This window comes from Oncorhynchus kisutch, linkage group LG20, assembly GCF_002021735.2.
Source record: "Oncorhynchus kisutch isolate 150728-3 linkage group LG20, Okis_V2, whole genome shotgun sequence".
NCBI lineage: Eukaryota > Metazoa > Chordata > Actinopteri > Salmoniformes > Salmonidae > Oncorhynchus > Oncorhynchus kisutch.
The window spans coordinates 32,471,122-32,494,838 of NC_034193.2; the positions used below are offsets into that span (position 1 = coordinate 32,471,122).

Consider the following 23,717-nt stretch of genomic DNA (forward strand, 5'->3'; position numbering starts at 1 on the left):
CAGGCAAGCTTCAATGCCATACAACTCTCTTTCCGTGGCCTCCAATTGCTCTTAAATACAAGTAAAACTAAATGCATGCTCTTCAACCGATCGCTACCTGCACCTACCCGCCTGTCCAACATCACTACTCTGGACGGCTCTGACTTAGAATACGTGGACAACTACAAATACTTAGGTGTCTGGTTAGACTGTAAACTCTCCTTCCAGACCCATATCAAACATCTCCAATCCAAGGTTAAATCTAGAATTGGCTTCCTATTTCGCAACAAAGCATCCTTCACTCATGCTGCATCCAACAAATTGTACGCTCTCGTTGGCTGGCCCTCGCTTCATACTCGTTGCCAAACCCACTGGCTCCATGTCATCTACAAGACCCTGCTAGGTAAAGTCCCCCCTTATCTCAGCTCGCTGGTCACCATAGCATCTCCCACCTGTAGCACACGCTCCAGCAGGTATATCTCTCTAGTCACCCCCAAAACCAATTCTTTCTTTGGCCGCCTCTCCTTCCAGTTCTCTGCTGCCAATGACTGGAACGAACTACAAAAATCTCTGAAACTGGAAACACTTATCTCCCTCACTAGCTTTAAGCACCAACTGTCAGAGCAGCTCACAGATTACTGCACCTGTACATAGCCCACCTATAATTTAGCCCAAACAACTACCTCTTTCCCAACTGTATTTAATTTTTATTTATTTATTTATTTTGCTCCTTTGCACCCCATTATTTTTTATTTCTACTTTGCACATTCTTCCATTGCAAAACTACCATTCCAGTATTTTACTTGCTATATTGTATTTACTTTGCCATCATGGCCTTTTTTGCCTTTACCTCCCTTCTCACCTCATTTGCTCACATTGTATATAGACTTGTTTATACTGCATTATTGACTGTATGTTTGTTTTTACTCCACGTGTAACTCTGTGTCGTTTTATCTGTCGAACTGCTTTGCTTTATCTTGGCCAGGTCGTAATTGTAAATGAGAACTTGTTCTCAACTTGCCTACCTGGTTAAATAAAGGTAAAATAAAAATAAATAAATAAATCTGGAGGTTTGTTAACACAGTGTCCAAAGAAGGGCCAGATGTATACCGAATGGTGTCGTCTGCGTAGAGGTGGATCAAAGAATCACCCGCAGCAAGAGTGACATCATTGATATATACAGAGAAAAACGTTGGCCCGAGAATTGAACCCTGTGGCACCCCCATAGAGACTTCCAGAGGTCTGGACAACAGGCCCTCCAATTTCACACACTGAACTCTATCTGAGAAGTATTTAGTGAACCAGGCGAGGCAGTCATTAGAGAAACCAAGGCTGTTGAGTTGGCCGATAAGAATACAGTGAAAGCCTTGGCCAGGTTGACGAAGACGGCTAAACAGTACTGTCTTTTATTGATGGCGGTTATGATATCGTTTAGGACCTTGAGCGTGGCTGAGGTGCACCCATGACCAGTTCGGAAACCAGATTGCATAGCGGAGAAGGTACGTTTTGATTCAAAATGGTCGGTGATCTGTTTGATCACTTGGCTTTCGAAGACTTTAGAAAGGCAGGGCAGGATGAATATAGGTCTGTAACAGAGTGTCTCCCCCTTTGAAGAGGGGGATGACCATGGCCGCTTTCCAATCTTTAAGAATCTCAGACGATACGAAAGAGGTTGAACAGACTAGTAATAGGGGTTTCAACAATGGCAGCGGCTAATGTTAGGAATAGAGGGTCTAGATTGTCTAGCCCAGCTGATTTTTAGGGATCCAGATTTTGCAGCTCTCAGAACATCAGCTGTCTGTATTTAGGTGAAGGAGAAGCAGGGGGGGGGGGGGCTTGGGCCAGTAGTGACAGTGTTTCCTAGTCTCAGTGCAGTGGGCAGCTGGGAGAAGGTACTCTAATTCTCTATGGACTTTACAGTGTCCCAAAACTTTTTGGAATCAGTGCTGCAGGATGCAAATTTCTGTTTGAAAAGGCTAGCCTTTTCCAATCGACTGTGTGTATTGGTTCCTTGCTTCCCTGAAAAGTTGTATATCGTGGGGACTATTCAATGCTAGTGCAGTACGCCACAGGGTGTTTTTGTGCTGGTCAAGGGCAGAGTGAACCAAGGGCTATATCTGTCATTAGTTCTACATTTTTTGAAAGGGGCATGCTTATTTAAGATGGTGAGGAAAGCACTTTGAAAGAATAACCAGGCATTCTCTACTGACGGGATGAGCTCAATATCCTTCCAGGATACCCGGGCCAGGTCGATTAGAAAGGCCTGCTCACAGAAGAAGTGTTTTAGGGAGTGTTTGACAGTAATGAGTGGTGGTCGTTTGACCGTGGACTCATAACAGACGCATGCAATGAGGCAGTGATCGCTGAGATCCTGGTTGAAAACAGCAGAGGTTTATTTAGAGGGCAAGTTGGTAAGGATAATATCTATGAGGGTGCCCATGTTTACGGATTTGTGGTTGTACCTGGTAGGTTCTTTGATAATTTGTGTGAGATTGAGGGCGTCTATCTTAGATTGTAGGATGGCCGGGGTGTTAAGCATATCCCAATTTAGGTTACCTAGCAGTACGTACTCTGACTATAGATGGGGGCAATCAATTCACTTAGTGTCCAGGGCACAGCTGGGAGCTGAGGGGGGTCTATAACAAGCGGCAACAGTGAGGGACCTATTTCAGGAGAGATGGATCTTTAAAAGTAGAAGCTCAAACTGTTTGGGCAAGGTTACCTAGCAGTACGTACTCTGACTATAGATGGGGGCAATCAATTCACTTGGTGTCCAGGGCACAGCTGGGAGCTGAGGGGGGTCTATAACAAGCGGCAACAGTGAGGGACCTATTTCAGGAGAGATGGATCTTTAAAAGTAGAAGCTCAAACTGTTTGGGCATAGACCAGGATAGTAGGACAGAACTCTGCAGGCTCTCTCTACAGTCAATTTCAATTCCACCCCTTTAGCAGTTCTGTCTTGACGGGAAATGTTGTAATTGGGGATGGAATATCTGAATTTTTGGTGGCCTTCCTAAGCCAGGATTCAGACACGGCTAGCACATCAGGGTTGGTGGAGTGTCCTAAAGCAGTGAATAAAGCAAGCGCCTGGGGACACACAGGGCCTGGGTTAACTTCTACATCACCAGAGGAACAGAGGAGGAGTAGGATGAGGGTACGGCTAAAGACTATCAAGACTGGTCGTCTAGTGCGTTGGGGACAGAGAATAAAAGGAGCAGATTTCTGGGCGTGCTAGGATAGATTCAGGGCGTAGTGTACAGACAAGGGTATGGTAGGGTGTGAATACAGTGGGGGTAAACGTAGGCATTGAGTGACAATGAGAGAGGTTGCATCTCTGCAGGCGCCAGTTAAGCTAGGTGCGGTCTCCGCATGTGTGAGGGGTGGTGTTACGGATACAGTTATCCTGTGTGTGTGTTTCTTTTCTCTCCTTCTCCCCTCACAGGTGAAAATCATCACTCCCCAATCAGTCAACAATCAATCATCAATCAGAAGACACACCTCCTCCTATTTCCTACCCTATCACAGTTCCTTCCCCATGGTTTAAAAACCCCATCATTTGTTTGCTCTAGAGCTCAATCTCTCTGTAAATGCCATGTATGTAGATCTCTGTGTTTCACTCTCTCTTTGTCTTAAACCTCTCTTTTGTTTGAGCACCTCCATAGCACTTTGTCATCACCTGTGAGTATTGTTTTGGTTATGGTGTTTGTTTGTTGCTGGTGGGAAAAGGGGGAAACCAAGACAAGTCGCCCATGGGCATACACTACCCGTAGGTGAACTTTGTTAAATACACTAGTTAGAACTGGGCGGACCACCCACTGTATTTTTGGTTAGTTAGTTAGCTGTTGTTAAAGTAGGCTAGTCTAGCTTAGGGGTGTTTTTGTATATTTATTGTTTCTTTCCTTGGGTCCAGCTCAGCCCCTTTCCCTGCTCCCCCCATTACCGTGTGTTTATAAATAAACTTTGAGTTTGACGGTAGATTTCAGTTGTCCTGGTTATTTCGTTCACACTTTTACTTTGTCACAATTATAATTTGCATGAGTTATGTTACGGGTCTCATTACCATCCCCCCTAGACTGTCGGGCCAAAAGGGATTCGTAACAGGTGGGACAAGGGGGCAATCTGAGGCATGTTGAGCAGGACTCGTGACTCCGCAGTAAAACAAAACAATGAGAGCTGCCCTAAACAACAGTATACAAGGTATATTGACATTAGAGAGAGGCATAAAAGCAATCACAGGTGTTGATTGGGAGATAAGACAACAGCGGGTGAGACAACAACAGGTAAACAGCTAAGACGACAACAACGTGTAAATGGCGATAAATGGGCAGAGAGGGTCAGTTAGCTACACACAGGGAGGGCCTTAGTTCGAGGCTGGCTCCGACAGATAAACAAAAAATGAAGTACTGTGTTAATGAACAGTCCAGCAGGCATCAGCTGTGTAGCCGAGTGATCATAGAGTCCAATGAGCAGCAATAGATGAAACAGGGAGCTGTTCGGTAGTTGATTACTATGCTAGGTGAGTGGATGGATGGATGGATGGGTAGATGGATGGACGGATGGATGGATGAGAGGAGAGGAGGAGGCAGAGTAAGCTACACGGCGTTCAGGTAGCTAGAGGCCGGTTGAGAGCACACCGGCCGAATTACGTCAGCAGATCAACAGACCAGTCGTGATGGATTGGCGGGGCTCCGTGTCGACAAAGGGTCCAGGCCAATTGGCAAGAGAGGTATTGTAGTTGGTGTACTTTGTTTGCTAGCCAGGAGATGGACCTAGCTCGAGGCTAACTGGTGCATGCTCTGGACAAGGGTGTTAGTCACAATAGCCACTCGGTAGCAGCTAGCTAGCTGCGAATATCCAGTGTAATGGTCCAGAGCTTGCGACAGGACCATTGCTGTTTTCTCTCCGCCCCATGGCAAAATGTGTAGAATTGCAGAAAACATGCTTTAAATGTTCCAATGCAGCTGTTTTTTTTTATCTCAATATCAAATAATTTATGGGTAACAATTAAGTACCTTACTGTGATTTGTTTTCAAAGAGCAATTTCTCAAGCAAGATTTTTGCTGTCTGGGAGTGGTCTGGATGGAAAAAAAATTGCTGTTATTGGCAGAGAGGTTTGTAACTCTTTCATAATGATCTATTAACTAATTTACCTCATGATGTCTGTCACAATGGAAGGCCAAAACTCCATCCCACCAAAATAGGCAGACATTTGAGGCGGCCTTTTCAAACAGCTCTTACAATAAAAGGGCATTCTCATCATGCTCATAATTCCACAGTATTATTCCAGCCTCATAGTGTGGAAATATATACTCACCAGCCAGTTTATTAGTTACACCCATCTAGTACTGGGTCGGATCCCCTTTGCCTCCAGAACAGCCTGAATTATTTGGGGCATTCTACAAGGTGTCAGAGGGATGTTGGTCCATTCTGAGGTGATGGCATCGCACAGTTGCTGCAGATTGAACGGAAGTACATTCATGCTGCAAACAGCCCGTTCCATCTCATCCCAAAGATGCTCTATTGGGTTGAGGTCTAGCGACTTCGCAGGCCAATCAAGTAAACTGAACTCGTTGTCATGTTCCAGGCAATGTTTTTCCACTCCTCAATTGTCTAGTGTTGGTGATCACGTGCCCAATGGAGCCACTTCATCTTGTTTTTAGCTGATAGGAGTGGAACCAGATGTGGTCATCTGCTGCAATAGCCCATCCATGACACGGTTTGACGAGTTGTGCATTAAGAGATGCCGTTCTGCACACCACTGTTGTACTGAACCGTTATTTGTCTATTTGTAGCCCGCCTGTTAACTTGCACAGTTTTTGCCATTCCCCTTTGACCTCTCATAAACAAGCTGTTTTCACCCACAGGACTACAGCTGAATGGATGTTTTTTGTTTGCCGCCCCATTATTGGTAAACCCTATTAACTGTCGTGCATGAAAAACCCAAGAGTGTGGCCGTTTCTGAGATACTGGATCCTGTGCACCTGGCACTGACGATCATACCACATTCAAAGTGGCTCCCGAGTGGCACAGTGGTCTAAGGCACTGTATCTTAGTGCAAGAGGCATCACTGCAGTCCCTGGTTAAATCCAGGCTGCATCACACCCGGCTGTGATTGGGAGTCCCATAGGGCAGCGCACAATTGGTCCAGCATTGTCTGGGTTTGGCTGGGGTAGGCTGTCATTGTAAATAAGAATTTGTTCTTAACTGACTAGCCAAGTAAAATGTTCAATCAAACAGAAACTGAATGCCTTGATGTCTGCTCTATATAGCAAGCCACAGCCATGTGACTCACAGTCTCTACTCCCCATGGCAAAATGTGTAGAAGTGCTGGAAATTTACTTTACACCTTCATTTTTTTCTCTCCACCGTCAAGAGGGGGGGGGGGGGGTTCTAAAATGATCAGGCATTACAAAACAGAGATTGTCAGCCATTAGAAAAAGCGGTCTGGGCATTATAGCTCATGTGATAAGAGTGAGTTAGTATCATGCATACTTTCAATCTGAAGTGCATCCTAAATGGCATCATTTTCCCTATTTACTGCACTACATACAGTACCAATTGGCCCTGGTCATAAGTAATGCACTAAAATAGGGAATAGCCTGCCGTTTGGGACAGAGTTATTCTAGTCTTATGCCCCCCATGTAGTCATCCTTTTCTTGATGTAAACTGCTTTTCAGGTTGAGAAGACATCCTAACCATATTAATCAACTGGTCTCTGTTATAACCAGGTAAAGAGTTCTTAGAATGTCAAGACGTGATATTTGGTTTGTCTAATGGTTAGACAACCAGATTACAACCACCTAAAGAAATGTTTCTGTCTGTCAAATATGTTGACTAAACGTCTTCAAACAACCAGTTTACAACTAACATAAAATACAGTAGTTCTCCCCGCGGTGGCTAGATGTGCATGCCTACTTAAAGAAAACACTGTACACTACCAAGGATTGATTGTTGGTCTATCAGTTTCAACTTATCAACCTCAAATCCAGAGAACACAGGGGAATGTTTTTTGGAACATCAAGGCCCTATGGGTCCTGTTCAGAAGTAGTGCATTATATAGGGAGTAGGGTGCCATTTGGGATGCAGCCCATATCTCACAGCCTGGCATGGAGTCAGTGGATGAATAATATCTGGCTAGTCCTCATGCTCACTGTAATCCTGATGTAAAGCACCATCTCGGTTCCTTGCATGGCAAACTGAGGCCCCTTTGCCTGCATAATTTTGATATTACATACGTTTCGAGAGGGCAGCAATTCATTTTTGACTTCTCTGCTATAACACTTTTTTGGAGTCAATAAGATATAATTGCGTGACACACCACAAACGTGGATTTGCACGTACACACACAGGCCAGTAGACAGATATTTACATTTGAATCATTTAGCAGATGCTCTTTTCCCAGAACGACTTACAGTTACAATTAGGGTTAATTGCCTTGCTCAAGGGCGCATCGACAGATTTTTCACCTAGTTGACTTGGGGACAGACAGACAAGATAGATTCTCCCTGCCGGCACCTCCTACCCCATACCATAGCCCTATCTGGTGCCAGATTGACAAGTCTCTCATTCAGATAATGGTTAGGGTTGAGGTACGGCAGCTGCCAAATGTACACTTTAGGGATGAGGTAGACCACCTCAGCCACGTGCCCGTCCTCGATGATGGACATGCGCTTGAATGAATTTCTACGTTTGATGCTTGTGAGGCGGTCCACTGTGTAGCTGCAGTTGGAGCTACACAGCTTGCCCAGGCTGTTGAGGGTAGGCATGTTGCCCGGCTTCCCCTCAGCCTTCTCACAAAGCAGGGTGCAACATTAAGTACAATTCAGACAGAATCCTAGGAGGGCTCTAAGCTCTACAAGGACACTTCAAACCTCCACTGTAGAAGACTTTGACAAAAACGTAGGGACAGGCCTAAAAAATATCTCGGAGCTATGAACATGTCAGACATCTACCATCCTGTGTCATGTAAAGATCCAAAGACAGTGATATACATTTCCAAAATAATCTCATCATGTAGATCTCCTTCAAGTGTACATTCCAGACCTCCAGAGCAGAAGTAACTCGTCAAAAATGGAACCTGTCCCAAAGGTGTTCACTTCAGGCTTCAGGGTCGAGGTCAAGACAGCAAACAAGCAGGCAGAGAGCATCTGCTGCTCAATCATCCAATTTTTCAAACCTAATTGAAGAGAATAAGATCATTCCAAGTTTTATTTTTGATACTGTCGCAAAGTTAACTAAAAAGCAGCATTCAACAAGAGGGGACAGCTTTCACTTCAGCAGTGATAAATTCACTTCTCCGATGAAAAGATCATGATCATTAGAAAGCAAATTAAGGACTCCACTTTGAATCTGCGTATTTCTCCAAAGCTCAGTTGTTCTGCACAGATCTGCCAGGACCTAGGATCAATGGAGACACTCAAGTGTTTTAACCTCTCTTAGGTAGGGGGCAGTATTTTGACATCCGGATGAAAAGCGTGCCCAAAGTAAACTACCTGTTACTCAGGCCCAGAAGCTAGGATATGCATATAATTTGAAGATTTGGATAGAAATCACTCTAAAGTTTCTAAAACTGTCTGTGAGTATAACATAACTGATATGGCAGGTCGAAACCCCGAGGACAAACCACCCCCACCCCCCCAAAAAAATGGCTACCACTTTTATTATAAGGCCAAGTCCTCCCAGATTGCAGTTCCTAGGGCTTCCACTAGATGTCAACAGTCTTTAGAAAGAGTTTCAGGCTGAGTTTTAGAAAAATTAGCCAGAAATTGTAGTTTTTCGAGTTGGCTTCCATTTTGGCTGTAGTGATTCCAAGCGCGTGGAAGAGAAAGCGTTCTTTGGTATTTTTCTCTGGTAAAGACAATAACGTATTAGGGTACCTAAGGCTTAATTATAAATGTTGTTTGACTTGTTTGGAAAAGTTTATTAGTAACATTTGGGATTCATTTTGTATGCATTTTGATGGAGGGAAACTGGGTGGATTATTGACTGAAGCGCGCCAGCTAAACTGAGTTTTTATGGATATAAACAAGGACATTATTGACAAAAGGACCATTTGTGATGTAACTGGGACCTTTTGGAGTGCCAACAGAAGAAGATCATCAAAGTTAAGGCATTTTTATCGCTATTTCTGACTTTCGTGTCACACCTGCCTGGTTGAAATATGGTTTTCATGTGTTCGTATGCGGGGCGCAGTCCTCAGATAATCACATGGTTTGCTCTCGCCGTAAAGCCTTGTTGAAATCTGACACAGCGGCTGGATTATCAAGAAGGTAAGCTTTATTTTGATATATTACACTTGTGATTTTATGAAGGTTAAATATTTATAATACTGTCGTTTGAATTTCACGTTCTGTAATTTCACCGGATGTTGGACGCTACCGTCCCACCTGCCCATAAGAAGTTAATCCTGTATCGCTTGACGCATTCATGAAAATAGTCATGGCCTCTAAACCGTCAAGCTGCTTACTGGACTCTATTCCAACTAAACTACTGAAAGAGCTACTTTCTATGCTTGGCCCTCCCATGTTGAACATAATAAATGGCTCCCTATCCACCGGATGGGTACCAAATTCACTAGAAGTGGCAGTAATAAAGGCTCTTTAAAAAATAAAAAAAAGTCAAACCTTGACCTGGAACACGTAAAAAAATATATATTAAAAAATATATTTAAAAAATAATAAAATGGCATCAGACCAAGGCTCTGTATCTGTCCTCGAGCTCCTAGACCTTGGTGCTGCACACCAAATTATTTTGGAGAGATTAGAAACCCTAATTGGTTTGCACTGACAAGTTCTTGCCTGGTTTAGATATTATCTGTCAAAGATATCAGCTCGTCTCTGCGGATGGTTTGTCCTCTGACAAATCAATTGTAAGTTCTGGTGTTACTCACAGTTCTGTCCTGCCTGCCCCTTTTCTCCCCAATTTCGTGGTATCAGGTTGGTAGTTACAGTCTTGTCTCATCGCTGCAACTCCCGTACAGACTCGGGAGAGGCAAAAGTCGAGAGCCGTGCGTCCTCCGAAACACAACCCAACCATGCAGCACTGCTTCTTGACACAATGCCTGCTTAACCCGGAAGCCAGATGCACCAATGTGTCGGAGGAAACACCATACACCTGGCGACTGTGTCAGTGTACACTGCGCCCGGTCCACCACAGGAGTCGCTCGTGCACGATGGGACAAGGACATCCCTGCCGGCCAAACCCTCCCCTAAACCGTACGTCTCTGGGCCAATTGTGTGCCGTCCCATGGCTCTCCCAGCTGTGACAGAGCCTGGACTAGAACCTAGAATCTCTAGTGGCACAGCTAGCACTGCGATGCAGTGCCTGAGACCACTGCGTGACTCGGGGGGCCGTTGTTCCATTTTAAACCACTATTGTTTTCACTATATATTCTATCTCTTGGTGATGTCATTTGGAAAAACAATGTCAACTTTCACTGCTATGTGGATGACACACAGCTTTACATTTCGATGAAACATGGTGAAGCCCCAAAATTGCCTACACTGGAAGCCTGTGTTTCAGACATTAGGAAGTGGATGGCGGCAAACGTTTTACTTTTATATCTGCTGTTGGATCTGACAATTAATCTTGATGGTTGTACAGTCATCTCAAATAAAACTGAAGGACCTCTGTGTTACTCTGGACCCTGATCTCTCTTTTGACAAAAATATCAAGAATATTTCAAGCAAAAATCAGAAACCTTTTGTCCAAAAATGATGCAGAAAAGCTAATCCATGCTTTTGTCACTTCTAGATTAGACTGCTGCAATGCTCTACTCTCCAGCTACCCGGATAAAGCACTAAATAAGTTAGTGCTAAACACGGCAGCTAGAATCCTGATTAGAACCCAAAAATTGGATCATATTACTCAAGTGCTAGCCTCTCTACAATTGGCTTCCTGTTATGGCTAGGGCTGATTTCAAGGTTTTACTGCTAACCTACAAAGCATTACATGGGCTTGCTCCTACCTATCTCTCCGATTTGGTCCTGCTGTACATACCTACATGTACGCTACGGTCACAAGATGCAGGCCTCCTTATTGTCGCTAGAATTTCTAAGAAAACAGCTGGAAGCAGGGCTTTCTTCTATAGAGCTCCATTTTTATGGAATGGTCTGTCTATCCATGTGATTGACGCAGACTCGGTCTCAACCTTTAAGTCTTTATTGAAAACTCATCTCTTCAGTAGATCCTATGATTGCGTGTAGTCTGGCCCAGGGGTGCGAAGGTGAACGGCAAGGCACTGTATTGACAAAATGCCCTTGTTGTCTATGCCTGGCCGGATCCCCTTTCTCCACTGGGCTTCTCTTCCTCTGACCCTATTACTGGGGCTGAGTCACTGGCTTACTAGTGCTCTTCCCATGCCCTACCTAGGAGGGGTGCGTCACTTGAGTAGGTTGAGTCACAGACATGATCTTCCTGTCCTGTTTTGCACCCCCTCCGGCTTGTGCGGTGGAGAAGATCTTTGTGGGCTATACTCAGCCTAGTCTCAGGGTAATAAGTTGGTGGTCTGTTGATATTCCTCTCGTGGTATGGGGGCTGTGCTTTGGCAACGTGGCTGGAGTTATATCCTGCCTGGTCGTCCCTGTCTGTGGGTATCGTCGGATGGGGCCACAGTGTCCCCTTACCCACCCGTCTCAGTCTCCAGCATCTATACTGCAATAGTCTGTGGCACGGGGCTAGGGTCAGTCTGTTATATCTGGTGTAATTTTCCTGCCTTATCTGGTGTCCTGTGTGAATTTAAGTATAATCCCCCTAATTCTCGCTCTCTCCCTTCCCTCTCGGAGGACCAGAGCCCTAGGATTAAGCCTCAAGACTACCTGGCCTGATGACTCCTGGCTGTCCCCAGTCCACCTGGTCATGTTGCTGCTCCAGTTCCAAGTGTTCTGCCTGTGGCAAGGGAACCCTGACCTTGTCCCGGACCTGCTGTTTAAGACTCTCTCCCTCTACCACACGTGCTGTCTCTAACTGAATGCTTGGCTATGAAAAGCCAATATACTCATGAGGTACTGACCAATTGCACCCTCTACAACCACTGATTACTATTGGACCCTGCTGGTCATCTATGAACATTTGAACATCTTGAAGAACAATCTGGCCTTAAATGGCCATTTACTCTTATAATCTCCACCCGGTACAGCCAGAAGAGGACTGGCCACCCCTCAGAACCTGGTTCCTCTCTAGGTTTCTTCCTAGGTTCCTGCCTTTCTAGGGAGTTTTTCCTGCCCTCCGTGCTTCTACATCTGTATTGCTTGCTGTTTGGGGTTTTAGGCTGGGTTTCTGTATAGCACTTTGTGACATCTGCTGATGTAAAAAGGGCTTTATAAATACATTTGATTGATTGATAGATGACAGCATATCAATCACTTGCACTTCTAGAGGCCTTAAAAAAGGCTTTGAAATTGGCAGCAACTACAGGGCCAAACAAACCAAAAGGACATGGCAAAATGCTCAAACATTAAAGGTTTAAGGTTTGCTTATATTGATAGGGCACTATTATCACATAGGAGGCAAATTGATACAGGACTCACAAACGGGTGCGACAAACATAGCCTCTTACAAGTCACACCTCAAAATATGTTAATGAGAGAAAAACAACAGTACCATGCACTAGTGCTCCAAAAAAAAGATGGTACTGTACTGTATTTTGTGGAGTGGAATTACAGCACCATTCAAAATACAGCAATTGTTTCACCACAATTTACAGTATGCTCCAGTAAAACGTTTCACAGTATTTACTGTTGATAATACATAAATGCACCGTATAAATTACAGTTTTCCTTTACGGTGTGTCATTGGCACACTCATTGGCTCTTGCACCTGATGGGTGCTCTGGGACAGTGATGTTAAAAAAGAGCCATGCCACTGGTCACAATAATTTACTGGGACAGGTCGCACTAAGAATATTAATAACGGCATAATGCTTTTGTTCTGATATTAGATTTTCCATTACACTGCAGTTTCCGATTTGCTCCACAACCATTCATGGATGAGTCTGTTGTTCACGATCAAATCTGTCCAATTAAGGGGAATTGTGAGGTTTACAATATTAGAATAGAACTAAACCCTCTGTCCTGTCTTGTCTATTAAATACCATTAAATAAATAATTGTCTGTTTAGTAAACTCTCAGAATAGGATCACAGAAATAGAGTTGAAGTCGGAAGTTGACATACACCATGGCCAAATACAATTAAACTCAGTTCTTCACAATTCATGACATTTAATCCAAAAAATTCCCGGTCTTAAAATAAAGTGGTGATCCCAACTGACCTAAGAATGTGAAATGTCAGTAGAGAGAATTATTTATTTCAGCTTTTATTTCTTTCATCACATTCCCAGTGGGTCAGAAGTTTACATACAGACAATTTGTATTTGATTGGCATTGCCTTTAAATTGTTTAACTTGGGACAAATGTTTGAGGTAGCCTTCCACAAGCTTCCCACAATAAGTTGGGCGAATTTTGGCCCATTCCTCCTGACAGAGCTGGTGTAACTGAGTGAGGTTTGTAGGCCTCCTTGCTTGCACATGCTTTTTCAGTTCTGCCCACATATTTTCTAGGTCAGGGCTTTGTGATTGCCACTCCAATACCTTGAATTTGTTTGTCCTTAAGCCATTTTGCCACAACTTTGGATGTATGCTTGGGGACATTGTCCATTTGGAAGACCCATTTGCGACCAAGATTTAACTTCCTGACTGATGTCTTGAGATGTTGCTTCAATATAATTGACATAATTGTCCTTCCTCATGCTCCCATCTATTTTGTGAAGTGCACCAGTCCCTCCTGCAGCTAAGCACCCCCTCAACATGATGCTGCCACCCCCGTGCTTCACGGTTGGGATGGTGTTCTTCGGCTTGCAAGCTCCCCCTTTTTCCTCCAAACATAACGATGGTCATTATCGTGTCCTCTAGTCTGATTGGCCCAACAGTGGCCCAACAGTTATATTTTCCTTTTAAATCAGACTAGAGGACATTTCTCCCAAAATTACGATATTTGTCCCCATGTGCAGTTGCAAACCGTAGTCTAGCTTTTTATGGCGGTTTTGGAGCAGTGACTTGCTGGGTTATTTCAGGTTATATAGGACTTGTTCTGCTGTGGATATAGATACTTTTGTACCGGTTTCCTCCAGCATCTTCACACGGTCATTTGCTGTTGTTCTGGGATTGATTTGCACTTTTTGCACCAAAGTACGTTAATCTCTAGGAGACAGAACCAGTCTCCTTCCTGAGCGGTATGACGGCTGTGTGGTCCCATGTTGTTTATTGTCTGTACAGACGAACGTGGTACATTCAGACGTTTTGAAATTTCTCCCAAGGATGAACCAGACCATTATTTTTCTGAGGTCTTGTCTGATTTCTTTTGATTTTCCCATTGTCGTCAAGCAATGAGGCACTGAGTTTGAAGGTAGGCCTTGAGATACATCCACAGGTACACCTTCAAGTGACTCAAATTATGTCAATTAGCCTATCAGAAGCTTCTTGTCACCGAAGGTGGCTCCCCTTCCCGTTCGTGTGGCGCTCGGTGGTCGTCGTCACCGGCCTACTAGCTGCCACTGATCTTTTCCTCCCCCTCCTTGTCTGTTTATTAGTTACACCTGTTGTTAATTAGGTTTATTAGTTGGGCTTTATTAGTCAGCCGGCCCACCTGCTGGGTGTGCGGGATTGTTTTATGTGTACTCGTGTACACGAACAACCGTGACTTACAGGCGTGTACATGAGTTATTTTCAGGACTGTTTAGTTCCCCTGTGTTTTGGGGCATTTGTTTTGAGTGGCGTTTTCACCTGGTTGGTGAATAAAGAAGTAGTGCTACTCTGAACTCTGTCTCCTGCGTCTGACTCCTTCCTCCACTACACCCCAGGCATTACACTTCTAAAGCCATGACATCATTTTCTGGAATTTTCCAGGCTGTTTAAAGGCACAATCAACTTAGTGTATGTAAACTTCTGACCCACTGGAATTGTGATACAGTGAATTATAAGTGAAATAATCTGTCTGAAAACAATTGTTGGAAATATTACTTGTGTCATGCACAAAGTAGATGTCATAACCGACTTGTCAAAACTATAGTTTGTTAACAATACATTTGTGGAGTGGTTGAAAAAATGAGTTTTAATGACTCCACCCTATGTGTATGTAAACGTGTGACTTCAACTGTATAATAGATGCATAAACATGCACGCACACACAAATAAATAAAGGAAATTATAATAGGTTCACTTGTTCAGTCACATAGGGCGGCGCACAATTGACCCAGCATCGTCCGGGATTGGCTGGGGTAGGCCACCATTGTAAATAAGAATTTGTTCTTAACTGACTTGCCTAGTTGAATAAAGGTTAAATAAAATAAAAAACGTGATTCAAGTTAATTGTTAATTTATAGTGTGCATTATTTCTAGTTAAAACAAAGTCCAATACCATTGGACCATATCTTCCTACATGCTGAGTGGTTATATGAGACGTAAGGTTACACTATGCTCTACATGTTCAATTTAGCAGGAGCTTTTATCTAAACCCTGTGTGCATACATTTTCATTATGCATGCAGTGGTGGACAAAGTATCCAATTGTCATACTTGAGTAAAAGTAAAGATACATGAGCCATTTTCTATTAAGGTAAAAGTTATTCACCCAGTAAAATACTACTTGAGTAAAAGTGTAAGGTTTTAAATATACTTAAGTATCAAAAGTAAATGTAATTGATCAAATATACTTAAGTATCAAAAGTATAAATTATTTCAAATTCCTTACAAAAAGTAAACCAGACAGCACCATTTTCTTGTTTTTTAGCCACGGGAACACTCCAACGCTCAGACATAATTTACAGATAGCTAGGGGAACACTCCCGACACTCAGACATCATTTACAAACGTAGCATGTGTGTTTAGTAAGTCTGCCAGATCAGCGGCAGTCTGAATTTTCCAGTCCTGCTAAGCATTCAAAATGTAACGAGTACTTTGGTACTCAGGGAAAATGTATGGAGTAAAAAGTACATTACCTTCTTTACGAATGTAGTGAAGTAAAAGTTATCAAAAATATAAATAGTAAAGTAAAGTACAGATACCCCCCCAAAAAAACGTAAGTAATATTTTAAAGTATTTTTAGTTAAGTACTTTACACCACTATGCATGTGATCCCTGAGAGAATTGAACGTACAACCTTGGTGTTGCTAGTCATGCTTTTACCAATTGAGGCACAGGACCACATTGATTCAAGTCACAATTACATTGGTTACAACAACTTGATTACAAATTAAGCCTTATTAGCAGCATTACTTCTATTCTGTTACTTTGCAGGTCACATTTGTTACCTCTACTTCATTAAAACCATACACACACACACAGCCTCAGGATTAGGGGGATATAAACTATGTAGAGGGTCTTGTAATCTTGAAACCATTTAATGTTTGGGAGAAATGTATTATCACTAAGATTCCCAAAAAAGGATTTATAATATAGCAGATGTCCCTCTACAAGCCCCCTTCTTTCATCAATCTTTGGATTTGCGTGAGACTTCATGAATTAAAGATGATACCTTCCATCTACTTGATTAAGGACTAGATTTTCCTTCCTAAGCCACATTTAGAAAATCATCAGGCTCTCCCGGTGAGAGGTAATATGCAAGATGAACAGGCAAAGAAATTTAACCATTTTCCTACCAGTATGAATTGAGCAGAACCTACAGAGAGACACACTTATAGGGAATAGATTTAAAATGATTGAATAGGGCAGGTAGTCTAGCGGTTAAGAGCATTGGGCCAGTAAGCGAAAGGTTTCTGGTTTGAATCCCCGAGCCAACTAGGTGAAAATCTGTTGATGTGTCCTTGAGCAAGGCACTTAACCCTAATTGCTCCTGTAAGTCGCTCTGGATAAGAGCGTCTGCTCAATGACTAAAATGTAAAGATGAACTATAAGCTTTTTGGTGAGTAAGGTGAACCATTTTCAATTGAACACATTTACTGACACGCTACTGCTACCTGCACAAACTGAACACAGTCACTTAAGGTCACACACACACACACACCACTTCTATATAAACCAATATAATATTTTACTAATGCTCTCTTATAGTAACACTGTCTACAAAACAGATACAGTAAACACTGCAAACATCTACCTTACACTACCGACTTGAAAGCTTTTGAAAATCATGATACAAGCGAGGATGAAGACACAGCAGGAACAGACTCTAGAGGAGAACTAGGGCTTATTACTGCTTATTGAGCATTTTAATACTGACAATGTTTTATTTATCGGTCTATTTCTCACCCACAAATCTATCCTACATCAATTTCTCACACATCCAATGTACAGTAAAGAGTCCAATAAAATGTAGATAAAAGGATATGGCATGATAAAGAATAAGGCAGAGGACACACGCACGCACACACACACACACACACATAGGCTGGTGATCTATGCTAGCTCTGTTAGAGGACAGGCTGGTTAGTTCTGCTGCAGTGGGGCACGGCCCTGCTCGTCCCTGCTACCCTATTCTACCGTCTATCTGTGGGTGCAGCTAGCTACACACCCAGTCAGCCCGGCACACATCGATACTCACACAAACAAATACACACCAAGACACACACTCTCACAAACACACCATGACTAGACACAAAAGACAACATTCCTATGTCATCCTAGACATCCGGATCATTGAGAGAAATTAATGTCATATATACTCAGTCATTGGTCTGTTCCTTCCAACCCTCCTCCACATTGTACAGGACAACCACCCCTCTCTGTTACCGTCCAGTCCGAAGCAGGAGATGATTTTCTGGGAATAGTTGCAAAGCCCACCATCGTAGGGAGGATGCTTGTGCTGCTGCACCGAACTCCTCTCCCCCATCTCTTCTATACACTCACACACGCGCGCACACACACACACACACACACACACACACACACACACACACGCGCAGAGTCCCGGCACTGCTTTCAATCCTTCCTTCCTCTTCTCATCAATAATGCAGCCTCTTGCATGGAGTCACACACAGACACACCAACAGTCACACACAAGCCAAATGCACTCACACACATGCAGAGAAAAAAATGTAGAGGTGAAAGGGTCTTCATGCTGCTGAGTGTGAGCAGGCAGCCCTGTCCTATGGTCAAAATTTGGAGAAGCCAGGGGATGGGGTTACTGCTGCGGTGCAATGACTTCCAATTCAGCACCGACTGTGTCGGACAGATTCTGCTGCAGTGCAACAGGTAAGTAGGGCGAGCTTGCTGGCCCTTCCCAGAGGAAGGGTGGTGCTTTGGACCAGAGGAAGAGTAGTGCAGGGCGGGAAGGTTTAAGGACGGGAAGGTAGACAAGAGGACATCCCTGACTATTCTGGCAGGGAAACTTCTCCATAGGCCAACAGTGTGGTGAACAGCTTGAAAGCATACGAGTTGGCTGTGGACAGAACCATCTACAAAATATGTCTCGAAATATTACCTCCAGTGTCTTTGACTTTGACTAGAACACACACAGTGCATTCAGAAGATATTCAGACCCCTTCACCTTTTCCATATTTTGTTACGTTACAGCCTTGTTCTAAAATTGATTACATTTTTTTTCATCAATCTACACACAATACCCAATGATGACAAAGCAACAACAAAAAACTGAAATATCACATTTACATAAGTATTCAGACCCTTTACTGAGTACTTTGTTGAAGCACATTTGGCAGCGATTACAGCCTTGAGTCTATTTGGGTATGACGCTACAAGCTTGGCACACCTGTATTTGGGGAGTTTCTGCCATTCTTCTCTGCAGATTCTCTCAAGCTGTGTCAGGTTGCTGCACAGCTATTTTCAGATCTCTCTAGAGATGTTCGATTTGGTTCAAGTCCGTGCTCTGGCTGGGCCATTCAAGGACATTCAGAGACTTGTCCCGAAGCCACTCCTGCGTTGTCTTGGCTATGTGCTTAGGGTCATTGTCCTGAGGTGAACCCCAGTCTAAGGTCTTGAACGCTCTGGAGCAGGTTTTCTTCAAGGATCTCTCTGTACTTTGCTTTCGATCCTCACTAGTCTCCCAATCCCTGCCGCTGAAAAACATCCTCACAGGGATGGTTCCAGGTATCCTCCAGATGTGACACTTGGCATTCAGGCCAAATAGTTTAATCTTGGTTTCATCAGACCAGAGAATCTAGGTGCCTTTGGCAAATTCCAAACGGGCTGTCATGTGTCTTACTGAGGAGTGGCTTCCATCTGGCCACTCTATCGTAAGGGCCTGAATGGTGGAGTGCTGCAGAGATGGTTGTCCTTCTGGAAGGTTCTCCCATCTCCACAGAGGATCTCTGGAACTCTGTCAGAGTGACCATCGGGTTCTTGGTCATCTTCCTGACCAAGGCCCTTCTCCCCCGAATGCTCAGTTTGGCCGGGCGGCCAGCTCTAGGAAGAGTCTTGGTGGTTCCAAACTTCTTCTATTTAAGAATGATGGAGGCCACTGTGTTCTTGGGGACCTTCAATGCTGCAGACATTTTTGGTACCCTTCCCCTGTGGCTCGACACAATCCTCTCTTGGAGCTCTACGGACAATTCCTTTGACCTCATGGCTTGGTTTTTGCTTTGACATACACTGTCAACTGTGGGACCTTATATAGACAGGTGTGTGCCTTTCCAAATCATGTCCAATCAATTGAATTTACCACAGGTAGACTCTAATCAAGTTGTAGAAACATCAAGGATGAACAATGGAAACAGGATGCACTTGAGGTCAATTTCGAGTCTCACAGCAAAGGTTCTGAATACTTATGTTTTTTTTTTATACATTTACAAACATTTCTACCAACCTGTATTTGCTTTGTCATTATGCGGTATTGTGTATTGATTGACGAGGGGAAAAAATAATATTTGAATCCATTTTAGAAAAAGTCTGTAACATAACAAAATATGGAAAATTCAAGGGGTCTGAATACTTTGAAGCAAAATGGTCAATTGATTATTGGCTAATATTTCCGATTTGGTCTGTGTGCATGCAGCCTAACTCAGCTAGGGCTTCAGAGAGAGACTGGTGTGTGCACCAAATGCCATCCTATTGCCTACATAGTAGTGCACTACTTTTGACCAGAGCCCTATGGGCCCTCATCAAAAGTAGTGCACTACATAGGGAATGGGGTGCCATTTGGGAGGTAACCGGCCGTTAAATTAACTGATAACGATTGGCTGGTTGAACACTGAACACGCTTTAAGCGATGCTAATCACATCTGCATACTATGGGAGGGTGCCTAACAGAGAGCTCTGAACTGCATCGATCCCCAAAAACAGAACATTATAGCCTGTATGCAGCCAGGCACACATTAGAGATGTGGAGATCAAAGAGCTCCTTCAATACAGAGTCAGCTATTCCAGGGAAACCCAGATAATAAATGGCTGGGCATGCTTGCTGTGAGTCTGTGTCTGTATCTGGGTCGTTCCGCCGAAAAGAGTACCTTTGTGTCCCTTTTTTTTGTTTTGTTTTGTTAAATGTGCACCAATATTGAATTTCAAAAGCCTGTTGTATTAAATGAAGTGCCCTTTAATATAGACCACATGGAGAATTCAATCAATAATATTTTTTACATTAATAAAGGCTTACTAAATTGCCAAAATACAGCATTGTGACATGTTCCTCGGTCAACCCGGTGTCACTTTTAGGAAGATTTCGAACACGTAATCCCAAAATAATAATTGTAAAGCCTTAGTCCATTATTTAAGAACAACCCTGTTATGTTACGTGAACTGAACTCTCATTTTAATATGGTGAAACTATTTATTTTTAAATATTTTGTCAAAAAGAAAACATTGAACATCTAATAGTCAAATCAGTGTAAAAGCAAGTGAGCTGGTTCTATTCTTTTTTTTTCATTTTATGTTTTGTGGTAGAAAACGAGCGGTTCGAGCTTAAAACGTCAACTCTGTTACCCATAGATAGACAGGCTAGAAATATTTGAGCTATTTCATTTTTGTGACGCTTGAATTCAATTGCCACTCCCTGTTGCACACAACAAGCTTCCATTCCCCCTGTCACAAGGGGATTTTGGGCTGATTTAAGATGAAATTGTCAACCCTGTTACGGTCAACTCATTACTTTAATTGGCACTTACTAGAGTATTTTGAGATAGGAAAAAGTTATTTTTATTAAGTTAAGTACACTTTTTATGAGGTTACTGTACACTCCTCAAAAGGCACAGAATTAGTGGAACGACCCATCCCACTGGGCACAGACGTCTATTTAACATACAGTCCCAGTCAAATGTTTGGACACACCTAATCATTTGAAGGGTTTTTTACATTTTTTACATTGTAGAATAGTAGTGAAAGACATCAACACTATGAAATAACACATATAGAATCATGTAGTAACCAAAAAAAGTGTTAAACAAATCGAAATAGAATTTTAGATTCTTTAAAGTACCCACCCTTTTCCTTGATGACAGCTTTCCACACGCTTGGCATTCTCTCAACCAGCTTCACCTGGAATGCATTTCCAACAGTCTTGAAGGAGCTCCCACATACGCTGAGCACTGCTTTTCCTTCACTCTGCGGTCCAACTCATCCCAAACCATCTCAATTGGGTTGAAGTCGGGTGATTGAGGAGGTCAAGTCATCTGATGTAGCACTCCATCACTCTCCTTCTTGGTTAAATAGCCACTACACAGTGTGGAGGTGTGTTGGGTCATTGTCCTGTTGAAAAACAAATGATAGCCCCACTAAGCGCAAACCAGATGGGATGGAGTATTGCTGCAGAATGCTGTGGTAGCCATGCTGGTTAAGTGTGCCTTGAATTCTAAATAAATCACTGACAGTGACACCAGCAAAGCACCCTCACATCTCCTCCTCCATGCTATTGGCCAACGTGCAATCACTGGAGAATAAACTGGATGAGCTCTGTTTGAGACTATCCTACCAACTAGATTTAAAAAAAACTAATATCTTGTTTCACCGAATCGAGGCTGAACGATGACACAGATAATATACAGTTGGCTGGGATTTCCGTGCATTGGCAGGACAGAACAGCTTCGTCCGGTAAAACAAGGGGTGGTGGTGTGTGTCTATTTGTCAATAACAGTCTGTTACATCTGGAGTATTTATCCTGTCTAATCTGGTGTCCGTCCTGTGTGTATTTAAGTAGGCTCCCTCTAATTCTCTCTCTTTCTCGCTTTCTCTTTCTCTTCTCTCGGAGGACCTGAGCCCTAGGACCATGCCTCAGGACTACCTGGCCTGATGACTCCTTGCTGTCTGTCCCCAGTCCACCTGGTCATGCTGCTGCTCCAGTTTAAACTGTTCTGCCTGCGGTTATGGAACCCTGACCTGTTCCCTGGATGGGCTAACCTGTCCGTACCTGCTGTTTTCAACTCTTTCTCTCTACAACACCTGCTGTCTCTAACTCTGAATGATCTGCTACGAAAAGACAAATGACATTTACTCCTGAGGTGTTGACCAGTTGCACCCTCTACAACCACTGTGATTATTATTATTTGACCCTGCTGGTCATCTATGAACATTTAAACATCTTGGCCATGTACTGTTATAATCTCCACCTGGCACAGCCAGAAGAGGACTGGCCACTCCTCAAAGACTGGTTCCTTTCTAGGTTTCTTCCTAGGTTCCTTTCTTTCCAGGGAGTTTTTCCTAGTCACCGTGCTTCTACATCTGCATTGGTTGCTGTTTGTTTTTTTTGGCTGGGTTCTTATTATAGTGCTTTGCAACATCTGCTGATGTTAATAGGGCTTTATAAATACATTTGATTGAATAACAGCTGGTGCGCGATGTCTAATATTATGGATGTCTCAAGTTACTGCTCGCCTGAGGTAGAGTACTTCATGATAAGCTGTAGACCACATTATCTAGAAAGAGAGTATTTTTCGTTGCCGTCTATTTACCACTACAAACCGATGGTGGCACTAAGACCGCACTCAACGGGCTATATAAGGCCAGAAGCAAACAAGAAAATGCTCTTCCAGAAGTGGCACTCCTAGTGGCCAGGGACTTTAATGCAGGCAAACTTAAATCCATTTTATCTAATTTCTACCAGCATGTGCAACCAGAGAAAAAAGACCACCTTTAGTCCACTCACAGAGATGCATACAAAGCTCTCCCTCGTCCTCCATTTGTCAAATCTCACCATAATACTATCCTCCTGATTCCTGCTTACAAGCAAAAACTAAAGCAGGTAGTACCAGTGACTCACTCAATACAGAAGTGGGCAGATGACACGGATGTTACGCTACAGGACTGTTTTGCTAGCACAGACTGGAAAATGTTCCGGAATTCATCCAATGGCATTGAGGAGTATACCACCTCATTCACTGGCTTCATCAATAAGTGCATCGATGACGTAGTCCCCACAGTGACCATACGTACCTATGCTAACCAGAAGCCATGGATTACAGGCAACATCCGCACCGAGCTAACGACTAGAGCTGCCGCTTTCAAGGAGCGGGACACTAATCTGGACAATCCAGCTATGCCCTCAGACAAACCATCAAACAGGCAAAGCATCAATAAAGGACTCAAATTTAATCCTACTACACCGGCTCTGAAGTTCTTTGGATGTGGCAGGGCTTGCAAACTATTACAGACTACAAAGGGAAACCCAGCCGCGAGCTTCCCAGTGACGCAACCCTACCAGACAGACTACATGCCTTTTATGCTCGCTTCGAGGCAAGGAACACTGAAGCATGCATGAGAGAACCAGCTGCTCCCCGTAGCCTATGTGAGCAAGACCTTTAAACAGGTCAACATCCACCAGGCCACAGGGCCAGACGGATTACCAG

General features: G+C 43.4%; 1 protein-coding gene across 8 annotated transcripts in view; it reads right to left on the reverse strand.

Annotated features, from left to right (window-relative positions):
- The window catches only part of LOC109865997 (actin-binding LIM protein 1-like), a 148,944-nt gene that overhangs the window by 119,556 nt on the left and 5,671 nt on the right, over positions 1 to 23,717 (reverse strand). For 4 of the 8 annotated variants that reach the window (XM_031799229.1, XM_031799228.1, XM_031799225.1 and 1 more), the window contains exon 1: positions 17,652 to 17,828. The exons of 1 other annotated variant lie outside the window; for it this stretch is intronic. In XM_031799229.1, the coding sequence (XP_031655089.1) occupies position 17,652 (1 nt within the window). In that variant the 5' untranslated portion in view covers positions 17,653 to 17,828. Of the gene's footprint in view, positions 1 to 17,651; positions 18,162 to 23,717 lie in introns of those variants that run through there. 3 more of the 8 variants (XM_031799217.1, XM_031799222.1, XM_031799226.1) reach the window with 3 other exon arrangements.